At 38.9% G+C, this 12,150-nt stretch overlaps 1 protein-coding gene across 1 annotated transcript in view; it reads right to left on the bottom strand.

The window, feature by feature from the left end:
- Positions 1-12,150, bottom strand: part of Lamb1 (laminin subunit beta 1) — a 69,055-nt gene that overhangs the window by 5,034 nt on the left and 51,871 nt on the right. The window contains exons 25-30 of the mRNA XM_076834453.2: positions 9,581-9,950; positions 6,169-6,353; positions 5,008-5,249; positions 2,125-2,328; positions 1,322-1,466; positions 42-249 (exon numbers count right to left, since the gene is read on the bottom strand). Of these exons, the coding sequence (XP_076690568.2) occupies positions 42-249; positions 1,322-1,466; positions 2,125-2,328; positions 5,008-5,249; positions 6,169-6,353; positions 9,581-9,950 (1,354 nt within the window). The remainder of the gene's footprint in view (positions 1-41; positions 250-1,321; positions 1,467-2,124; positions 2,329-5,007; positions 5,250-6,168; positions 6,354-9,580; positions 9,951-12,150) is intronic.

The raw sequence follows: 12,150 nt of genomic DNA, 5'->3' as shown, positions 1-12,150 counted from the left end.
ACACCAATATGTCCCCTACATGCAATGGTGTCTTCAGATACCTGGCTTTCTTAGCTTCTTCTAACAACATTTCAGCTCTGGCAATGTCAGCAGCACTCTGCTGTAGAATAACCTCTACTTGAGAAAGGCTTTCAACTCGTTCACGTATGTCTTCTGTCAAGTTCTGTAACTGCTGTGGGGTGCTAGGCATTTCCATTTTCAGTACTTCATTAGCAACAGCTTCAATGCTGTCCAAATCAGCACTATCCTCTGTGAAAAGCAAAGAGGTTAAAAATCATAACTGATTTAACCACATCAGTCATCTTTGATGTGATTTCACCAAGAGATACCCATACTTCCTGTTTAAGAATTTATAACCTAACTGGGTAAGGAGATGAGACCTACACATACCTACATGGTGTTAACTATGTGGGTCACTTTTGGGCTGCAGACAGTATTACCAGAATTGTCATAGTCTGGAGTAGACTGTAGGCTCTAGAATTGGTCATTGGAAACAGACATTTTGGCCTTTGTTGCTTTCCAGTGATTATCAAAATTACAGTTTTAAGATGTTGGTGCTCAATCTCAAAGACACTGGTTGTGCGTTACTTTTGAGCTGCTTTATAAAAATAGTGGAACAGTGTCCTAAAGTACAATTTTGAAAATTGTTGAACAGAATTGCTATTTCCTAAGAGTGCCTTTTTTTTTTTTTTTTTTTAATCTTTCTTAGATAAAGAAACAAAGCAACAAAGGTAGGCTGTAGATAGAGTAAGGGAAGTACTGAGCAGGTTTGGAAGATTCCCAAATTTGGAAGATTTCTGGATGAAGACTACTAGTATAGGCAGAGCATGTTATGTGAAGGCCTAGCAGAATGAGTTGTTTGGATTACGGAATACCACAGAGGCAAGCATTTAAAGCTAGGATTGAAGGCAGTGGAACTTTCCCCCTGTAGTTCTGGGGATCAAACCCAGGACCTTGAGCGTGCTAGGCAAGCACTTCACCACTGAGCTAAAGCCCTTGCCCTTACAATGAAAATTTAAGGTTGGAAGGAAGCAAATGCAGATATGAAGTGTTGTGATATTCCTTATAAATTTCCTAGATTTGGAAAATTATAGAAAGGGAAAGAGAAACAGAGAAGGAGTATTCAGAGTCAAAGAAGCAGGAAAATCAGAATAATGTATTATGGAAGCCAGGGAGTTTCAAATGTCAAATGTGAAAGATGATTAGGCTTCAATAATATCAGACCCTTGTTCATTTTTTAAGTTGTATGTGTTTTTAGGTTGTCAAACGAACATAAAAATGGATCCCCAAAAAGTATAAGTAAAATGAAAAATATCCTTACCAGTCAAAAAGTTTCTGATTTGCTTGATCAGATTTCTCAGATCCTCATTGCTCTTGTCTACTTTTTCTTTGGTAGCATTTGTTTTCAAAAGAACATTCTGAGCATTCTGTTTTGCCTCATCTGCCCTCAGTTTTGCTTCAGAGACCTAAATATAAAGAATAAATTATTTATGAAACAATTTCATTCTTTCTGAAGCAGACCAGAATGTTAGAAAGGGTCCGAAAATGATTTGAAAAACTAAGTATTATAATCATGTCTCTGGGAAACAAATTTGTCCCATTTAACCAAGTATTGTATTCCTAAATAGCCAAAGTATTTAGTACACAAATTCATATACAGTATTCTTACGTGGATAGGGCTAGCATTTAATTTTTTTCCAACTTTTTTTAACTCTTCCAAAACATCTGGTTTATAAAAATGTTCCCTAGTTTTTTTCTCAAGTACCAACATAAGTACTTTTACAAATGCCAAATAATTTAGCATAGAATTTTTGTAGTATAGATGGATGTATTCATTAACCTGCTACAGTTTAACAGTTCTCAAAAATCTTGCTTATCTAAGATTTGAGCTTCCTACACCCAAAGCATGTGCTATTCTGTTGAGAAGAAAGCAAATTCTTAAACTCTATGAATAAATAATACCTCTTTATCACTTTCCTTGCCACACAAAAACATGAACTTTCATACTTGACACTGAAATTACCATTTCATTTTAGTTAGCATTTAGAGTTGATCACAACCTTTCAAATTCTCCAGTCTATAACAAAGCAAACCAACAAAAACTGAGGCCATCCACTGAATTACCATTTTGGAGAGTTGTTCCACTTCAGCCAGGGCACTCAGGACATCTCGGTCAAAATCCATAGCTTTCTGCCAGGCACTGTGGGCAACAGTGACCAGACCACCACAGCCAGGCCCCCCACACTTCTTCTGTCCTTCATCAGTTCTGCAGTTGGGGCCACCACACTCAGTCTCAGAACAGTCAGCCCCTGGAGGTGTCCCACATGTCTGCAAGAAGCCAAAGATCAGGCACAAGAGTTCAGAGAGTGATCTACTGCAATATAACAGCTGTGCAGGGCCTGGGTGGCCCCAGAGAGCGTGTAGTCCTTGGCAAGGGTGTTTAAAAACACAGTGTTCAGGAGAGAGAAACAATGGGCTCAGGAGTCAGCAAATCTCCTTATTTATAATGAAATAAAACTTACATCCCTCAATCCTGCCCAAATGAATCAGAATATCATATGGGCCATACCCAGGATATAAACATTATCTGCTTTATCCATTTGGATTCTGTCAATGTTGGAGCCACAGAATGTTGCTTTTTTTTCTTCCTAGCCAGTTGGTTTAAGGGAAAAAAAAAAAAGTATTGTGAAACAACTTTGGACCCATCTCTGTGTTAGTTGCTCTGGTGCATATGGTAACATAAAAAGGCCTATAGCCTTTTATTAACTTTCACATTTAGGGAGGAAGATAGAAGCACTCCAGATCAGATGCAGTAAGTGTGAAAGAAAGTAAGCAAAGGAGAGACTACTGAGGATTATAGTAGTTATAGATGAGGAAGGGTTTGTTAGCCAGTGGAATTTGAGCAAGGGGAGTGGGAGAAATTACAGATGCAAAAAGAAAGGAGAAAGCAGTCTGAACAAAGGTAGCTATAGCTTTTCCAAATTATCCCCTACTACAAATACCCACCCACTGACCCTCCCACACCACCTTTATTGTCTGCCAAAAACTTCCCAAAATCACTGAGTGGTTATGTCATGCAAATGCAAATTGAGAAATAACAAGTATATGCAAATGCAGATTGGGAAATAACAAGTATACCATATGATGAAAAAGGCTAAGCAGGAACAGAAACTGTGAAGAACTGACCTTTTGTGGAAAATACTAATACTACAAATAAAAAATTTACTGTGATAGAAAAGTAGTTATCATAATACTCCCAAATGAGGATAGTATTGTTTTTAAGAAGTTTAGTAGATATAGTCAGCTCTCTGGCCTAAAAGTTTGAAGACTCTATATCTTAAATTAATAACTAAAATAATAGTCTTTCACATCTTTGGATTACAATACATAAAACAACTTCAGAAAGTTTAATCTGTGTGCTATAGAAGAACACGAGTCCTAATCAAGAGGTGAAGCCAAAACCTCAGGGATGCTTTGTAAAAACAAACTGACAGCACATTAGGTCTGTTTTGTTTCAACAGACAGGAGCAGGCAGGAGAAAAACAGCATGGTTCTAGCTGAATATCAACAAAGATAAAGAACCAGGAGGTACTAGGAAAACACAAAGGGATAAAAATATGTCTTTTTACAAGAAAAAGACAGTATAGAACCCAAAGAGTTCTAATGAACAAAGACAAAAACACAGTAAGAGAACTGGCAAAACTGGCTAATCTCTAGGAAGCTGAAAGGTGGAAAAGCCTGCCAGAGAAGGCGCGCTTTTGTGGTGGAAAAGCCTGCCAGAGAAGGCGCGCTTTTGTAGTGGGTTGCCCACCCACCACCGCTCCCAAGATGCCCTCTTAACAGATCAAAGGTCTGTTAGCATTCTAGTTTCTTACTGCAGTTTAGGGATTTCATGATGACTAGTTTTTTGAATTAGAATCAAGATTGCTTCCTTATGAATTCTAATTCAAAAAAATCAGTAATCACAAAATTTCTGAACTGCAGTAAGAAACTAGCATGCTAAAAAGACTGACAGAATGGCGTATCCATCTGTAACAGCTTTATCTACTGTTAGGTGCAATTTATACATGGTTCTAGGCCTTTGCTTTTCTTTAGTTTTTTCATTTAATAAATGGTAAAATCTCTACATACTCCCTACTTCTAGGTGCTGTAAAGCTTCACAAGATATTATCAAACCTTACAGACATCAACAAAATTGGTCACAATACAGTACAGACAGCATGTTTTCACTGATTTCAGAGAAAGTGAGAGGTATGGGGGAAGGAGGGACAATGGCTAAAACAAAGTGATAAGTCAACTCTTTCAACTCAAAAAACACCATCTCTCTTACTGTTCCTCTGTTTCTAGGATCAGAGAATGCAAATATAGTCTTATTCTATAAAAAGTACCCTCCAAATTTTCTCATGTATCCTTCCATAAAAAAATTGTAAGGAAACAGGAGGAAGAAACAGACTCAGTTTGGCTCTCCTTTGGCCTTCTGCCTTTCATTAAACTCACTACCTCAATTTCATTTGGCTCCAAAATTACCTTTAAAAGCTTCTAGGAAATTAATCTACTTTCTAAGCCAGTTTCAGGCTTAATCTTCACCAGGTAAAGTTACTGGAACAAAGGATCATCTTAGCTAACACCCATGGAAAAAATTCTTTTGCTCTGATTCTTTTGGAAAGTCTCTCACAGAATGATTCTGAATTCTCCCACTGAGATATATTTTGCACTTCAAATCAGAATAAGGTTATAAAAGACAGAAATCACATCATAAAAAGGATCATGCTTCAATAAAAAGTCATTCAGTCAATACAACAGTGTGGGAAAGTGGTCATGATTGTTTGGTTGCGCCACAGAGAAATAGCTGGAAGAGGGGGAAGGCTGGGAAAGCGCATACTCTGTTTATCTGACTTGGTCATGGATACCCGACACTGGCTGGGAGAGCTAAGCCTGGGAGTTTTCACCCTTAACAGTGTTTTCTCCTAGCATACCACAGAAGTGAGGCCAAACCCCAAACCTTACCATTTCAGCAGCAGCTGAAAGGTCTAGACTTTGTAGTTTGCCTGCCAGTTCATCCAGAAGGCGAGCCTGTTCTTCTTGTTTTTCCCTGAACTGGGATTCTCTCTCCAACATCAGGTCTTCTACTTTGTCCCGGGTGAGAGCGGACTGTTCCACAGTGCTATTGGGATCTGTGGTGGAGGCATTCACCCTCTCTTCTGCATCAAGAGAGGTCTGGAAATACTTGGTAATACTATCCAAGGCACCTGGGGCAGGAAATGAAATCGCCCACAATTAATCTCAATGTACCTGATTTCCTCGCCAAGCTACATCCATATTTGATGCCCTAAACTTACTGTAAGGTTTTAGAATTCAGAAAAAAAAAAAATCTTTATGAAGAAGTAGAGCTTTCCTCTCATGACCAGTGAACCTAGTCTGTCCCATTAGCACCTAGTTGAGCTCTGAAGGATGCCAAACATTAAGGTGAGAGATGGGAAATTAATCACAGATATATGTTGTTTCTATTCATAGGCAAACATCTAGTTCTTTCTAAATTGTGGGAAGTCTGTAGATTATATGTTCAGATGCTTTTTCCTTTTCTTTCTTTACTATTCAGGTCCACTCAAATGACCAGTATCATGTACCCAACAGCATAATGTGTTTTAACTTTAGGGACCTAGTTAAACAAGAAAAAAACAGTTGTGCATAAAATAGGATAAATAGTGTGATTACTATTTCTACATTCTTTTGCTTTTGGAGGAGGTACTATGTGGTCTGTAATACCAATAAATGAAGGATTCAGAAAAATGACTACCTGGACCAAGCAATATTCTCAAATGTGAAAGGATTTGCAGAATTACCAACTTATTTTATTTGCTATTCAGAAGAGCTTCTTTCGAGGAAAGGCCAAAGGATTAAATCATTAACTGGAAAAATTAGGAAGTGGAACCTATGTAACAACTGTTGCCACTCACCCTTCGGAGCTTTTGCTATGTCTCAGTCTTTCTGTGCCCCAAGTCCCATCTTTGTAAAATAGAGACTTTAGTATCCCCATTTGTGCCACAAGCTCCATGAGAAAAGTTTAGGAACTATTAGAAAACAGTTTTTTCTCATTATTATTTAAAATGTGAGGCGATGGTGAAATGTATTATCTAGGATTGAGAATTTGTACAAAAATGTGCTCACCCCTAATATCTGAGTTTTTGATAAATTCCAGTTGTTCAGCAAGTTCTTTCACAGTATTGTCGAGGCTCTCGGCTTCTGCCTGTAGGGAATCCAGTTCTTTGGCTGTGCTGTTGCTTTGTGAAGCTGTGTTAGATAATTTTACTTCTACTTGAGCCATCTTTTCTGTAACATCTTTGGTTAGTTTCCTATAAAAAAGAAAAATGAGGTTACCTATTTAAAATAAATCAAAGGAGAATCATAAAGTCTCACTTTTACATTTTCTAATACTGTATCTACTATTATTTCTTCCTCTCTCCAGGGACTGGGATTGAACCCAGAATTGCTCTATCAATGAGCTTCATCCCCAGCCATTTTTAGAAAAATTCTGAAACAGAATCTAAATTGCCTGGGTTGGTCTTGAATTTGCAGTCCTTCTGCCTCAGCCTCCTGAGCTGCTGAGATTATAGGGATGCCACATTGTGCCCAGCTGTATCTGTTACTCTCTGTGACTTCAAAACCAATTTAGTAATTTGTAACAATTCCATCTCTAAGTACTGATTTTACTCTTACAAGAGATTCTACTATATCTAAGGAGTTTTCTTTCTTCAAAGACTTTGAAGAAAGCCCATATGAACACCCAGCTGGTGTGGGCGGCTGTGGATGGGTTCCAAGTCCCTGCTGTAAAACAACACAGGTCAGTGTGGGTCTCAGCTCCATGTGTAAGCAACTTGAGGCCCACATAACTGCACAGACTTAAAAATGATTTTAGTGTAGAATTATGCCTTCCAGCCACCTTCCAAAAATGTTCTATGAATCTCAAGGATCTCCTGCAAGATGGAACATGCAGAGAGGAAACTCTATAGCCCACCATGAAGACAATAGGAACCACCCAAACCAGCTTTTCATATATGCCTTCTTCAGGCAAGGTTGCATCAAAGGCATCTCCTTACACCAAACTGCCCTTCCATTTTTCATAAGAAAAATGGTGATTATCTACTGAGAAAGAAACATGTAGCTTTCACATATTTCTTTAATCCAGACCAAACTGCATTTTGTGATACATCTTCATGTCTCCAAAGTTGTACATTCAGTATGTGGGGTGTGTGTGTGGGGGCGGGGGGGCTGGGGGAGAGGCAAAGTAATATTTGAGAAGACTTATTTCTGGGAATTACTGGTTTATCTAATTGAATATAACTGTCTTCTCAGGACTATAATAGTACAAAAAACTGGGAAAATTGGGGCTGGGGATGTGGCTCAAGTGGTAGCACGCTCGCCTGGCATGCATGCGGCCCGGGTTCGGTCCCCAGCACCACATACAAACAAAGATGTTGTGTTTGCTGAAAACTAAAAAATAAAATAAATATTAAAATTCTCTCTCTTAAAAAAAAAAAAAAAAAAAAAAAACTGGGAAAATGACTGAGGCATGGTGGCATGCACATATAGGTCAGCTACTCAGGCCAAAGCAGGAAGATCTCAAGTCTGGGAAATCAGTGCCAGCATGGACAACATAGTGAGACCCTGTTTCTTAAAAGAAAAACAAGCTGGGTAAAAATTATGTTTAAACCTCAAATAATACCATGAATGACCTAACTTAAAAGAATAACACTTAACAGGTTCCTTCTATTTGTAGATTAATTATATTTTATAAACCCAATGACTTTTTTTCCTGTAGATAATAGTCTATTTTTTCAACTTTTCCCTGTCAGTCTGTTGGTTCAAAAAAGACTTTCATTTCGTCTCAGGTCTCAAAAATAATTACAATAAAAAATCAAAACTAATTTGTGTGTGTGTGTGTGTGTGTGTGTGGGTGTGTGATGCTGGGGACTGAACCCAGGGCCTCATACAAGCTAGATGAATGCTGTACCACTAAACTATACCCCCAACCCTGTAATATTGATTTTTTTTTTATGAAAGATAACTTCATATCATAAAATAGTACATTCTTGGATAATGTTTAAAAAATGTATGAAGCTAGTTTTCCTTAGATGCTTACAGTCTACCTCAGAGTAGTGGGGTTAGAAACAGAGCTTTTCTGGAATGTAATCTTCTGGCAGGCTCTCCAAGGACACTGGATTTTTTGGTTCTCAAATAGGGGCATGAAACCCAGGCCAAGAATCTCTCCCTAAATGGGCCTGCACTCAGAAAATGGCCTACCAAAACTTGTGATCGCTGCACACGAGGAGGCTAAGTTTCTTAATGAGGTAAAATGCCTCATTAAATGCATTATTACTCCACATCAGACATTTCTTAACTCCCTGGTCAACTACATGGTCTTGGGCAGAAAATCTAAGGCTTTAAAAGTCAAGGGATCAGTTAACATTAAATCTAGAAGGAAAAGGCACTTGAGCTAATGATGTCAGTAGTTAGTTCTCTTATTGCTTCTCCTATGTTGCCTTAGATATGCTGATTTAAGTGTCACCATACCAAAAAAAAAAAAAAAAAAGTTACTGAACTTCTGTCATCATGTAAAATCACCTCCTTAATGGACAGGACTTAGCTATAAAACAATCCTCTTGTTCTTGCCTAGATAGTGAATTGCAGCAAAAACCCATAGCATCTGGGAAACAAACATTAGTACCCCTTTCTGTTTTGTCCTTCAAAATAAATCTTACTGTACTGTTTCCTGGGGTCCTTTTTGGCAATTACCATTGGCAATTAGAATGTTGGAGGACAGGAAAAAATGAGGCTAGGAGAAAGGGTGGAAAAAATGATGCCTAAGAAGTTTGGCATCTTAGCTCAATTCTCTGCTTTAATTGGCAAAAACAAACACTGTCCAATCAGAGAGGTAAACACCTTGAGGAAGGCTGGAGGAGGATTTTTCATAGTGAAGAAGTTCTTATAATTTGATGAGTGAAGCACTGGCCTAGTGGATCAATGGATAAGCAGTAAAATAAACTTGAGAACAAGAAGTCTTATTTGTGGTGGTAGAATTTCCCTAATGGTAGCAATGTAATGTAACTAATGACAATTTAAATTTACAATGTAACTTTTTTACTTTCACAATTATCATTTTTACAATGTAGAGTAAAGGCAAATATTACCTTCCCCTTCCTCCACAGGAGAGAAAAGAAGCTCAGGAAGGAAATATTATCCAAGTTCATAGGCCTAGCACATGGCAAAGCCAAGGCTTAGTTATGGATCTTCTGTCTAAAATCCAGTGTTCCTTCCACTTCACTGCCTTCGAGAATTATTTGCAAGGAATAAAACATGCATTTATTCTAAACAGCAGCCTCCAGAGTCTTGGTCAAAAGTGATGAACCCACACTCACTCACCCAAGTGCTCACAGTCAAGACTGCTGGGAAATGATGGCCCAGAGCCTATTTTCACTAGCAGGACCAACAGACCTAACAGAATCATCACACCAGGAAGGCTCTGCTGTGTGAAAGTTGAAAAAACACAGCAAGTTGTTAATTTAGCTCATTAACTACTTACTCTGCTTCCTCAAAGAGATTCCCAATGTTTTTCAGTGGCTCTGCTGCTGGGCTCTGGGCCAGGATGTCTTTTATCTCGTTGATTTTCTTCTCCACTGAGTCCACAGTCTCCCTGTAAGGTCCAATTACACCGCTGATCTTCAAGGCTTTGGCTTTCTCCAGGAACTTGTGGGTCCTGTTGGTCAGCTCAGAGATGATCACATCCCAGAGAGCAAAGCACTGGTGGCAGGGTGTGCAGTCGGGGAAGACTCCTGAGTACCCTCGTGTACACTTGTCACAGCGTGGACCCTCGACACCCTCCACACACACACACTGGCCTGTGGACTGGTCACACTGTGGTGTCTCAATGCCCCTGGGGTCACAGTCACAGGCTAGAGAGGAAACAACAATGGTAGGTGATCTACTGAGTCACAAGTTGCAGTTACCAGATTTGGCATTTAGAATCCTCAGTCACTGTTAAAATGGGAAGGTGTCAACTGTCAATGACAGTTTACCAACTGCTCATGTAGAGACTGCAAAGGCTTCCTCTAGCACATATGACCTTAACCCTTGTAGACCCTTCTTCATGGTATAAACAATTTAAAAATTAGCAGCTAACATTTATTGAACACTTCAACTATGTGCCTGGAATTTTAGAAAAGATATATTTTTTTAGATGTTGATAGACTTTTATTTTGTTCATTTATTTATAAGTGGTGCTAAGAATCGAGCCCAGTGCCTCACACATGCTAGGCAAGTGCTTTGCCACTGAGCCCCAGCCCCAGCCCCAGCCCCTTTAGAAATGTTTTACATGCCTCATTTCATGTAACCTTCATGGTAACTATATGGAACAGGAGTAATAACAATCACTTCTTCACAGATAGGGAAACTGAGGTATAGAGAAACAGAAAAAGCCAAGTCAGGAATCTGATTCACCATCCTAACTCCAGAGCCTGTGCTCTTGACCTCCGTCCCACCTCTGCCTCCAACTATGACTTCCCTCAGACCATGGAGCACAGACAATTCAGGTTACATTCTGATGTGAGTCATTTGGCAGATGGTGCATCACTCAGAGCAATGCCTAATGGAACTGATCCTATCTGGTCACAAAACAGAGCAGTGACTACTTGGTAAAATGCAGTAAACTTGACCAAAGAAAACCAAATCTGGAAGAAGTCTCAGGAATCCAAAGTATCTCGTTTAAAGGCTTTCAACTACAAAAAATCTCATTCACGAGTATCTGCCACTGTGATAACTATCCTAAGTGGAGACACATAAAATGATCCAAGGGCCTGATATGGTTGGCATCTTATGCAGAGCCAGATGACAGGAGGTAAAATCATGCCTGGTACAGGGTAAAAATTAGTGTTCCTGGGCAACAACCGTGATTGATTTTGTTTACTACAATCCCAATGCGACTGGATCCTGTCTTAGAGTTCCAAATCTCAGGTGACCAAATTATTTTCTATCTTCTTATTTTTCTACCAATACTTGACACTTCACAGTATTTGTACAGTGTTTGACTAAATAAAGGCCCATACTACACACATCTCTGGACCTTAATCCATTCTAGAAAAAGGTGTGAATAAGTAAAATAAATATACTTTTATTTCCCTAAAACCAGACTATGATCTCCAAAGGCAGGGTATATCTTCAACCATTTTTCTGTTTTCAGTATTGAGCAGAGTAAACTTGCACTTGGAGTTGAACAGTATTTTGCCAAATGAGGCCCTCACCTCATTTATATAACTCCTCAAAAGAAAATAACCCTCCTAAAACTGCTGGCAACTGTGGCAAAGCTCAACAGATTCATATCTTCAAGATACTTTTATGAAATCTTCTTGGATAACAGCTTCAATTTGCCTCTGCCAGACTCTCTACTGGAACATCTTGCAGGAACAGTTACATTGACATTCCTGAGAGGGGCCTGCAATACCTCCATCTTCTCATACCATTTGCCTGACCCCCATCTCACAACATCCTGCCTTGTGTTGCTAGTTTACCTTATATTGTCTTTGCCAACTACACACCAAATTCTTGAGCAACAAGTCCAGCACCATGATGAAGAATGAAAGCTGGGAACCAGGCGCCAGTGGCACAGGCTGTTATCCCAGCAACTTGGCAGGCTGAGGCAGGAGGATTGCAAGTTTGATGCCAGCCTTAGCAACTTAGTGAGACTCTGTCTCAAAATAAAAAGAAAGGACTGGGTATGTAGTTCAGTGGCAAAGCTCCCCAGGGCTCAATCCCTAGTACAAAACAAAACAAACAAACAATCAAAAAAAAAACAAACAAAAAAAACCCCACAACATTTATGGAATCCTGGGTAATTAGGAAACTGAGTCATGGCTTCCACATCTGTAAGAGGAGCTAATGATTTTACCTACCTTATATGATTGCTTTTAGGATAAAAATAACTTAATTCTAAAGTGCTTAGAAGAGCATCTTATCTATAGAAAGCACTCAAAAAAAAGTTAGTTTTTAGTATCACTTTCTGTGTCTAATTCTCCTGCCCAATGTTCCCTGATTACATTTCCATTGGATTAAAAAAAAAAAAAAAGTAGTCATGGTCATAGGCTTATTTACCAGTAATTT

This window comes from Callospermophilus lateralis, chromosome 1 (genome assembly GCF_048772815.1).
Source record: "Callospermophilus lateralis isolate mCalLat2 chromosome 1, mCalLat2.hap1, whole genome shotgun sequence".
In the NCBI taxonomy this organism is placed as follows: Eukaryota; Metazoa; Chordata; class Mammalia; order Rodentia; family Sciuridae; genus Callospermophilus; species Callospermophilus lateralis.
This window is presented reverse-complemented; position numbering and strand designations above follow the sequence as displayed.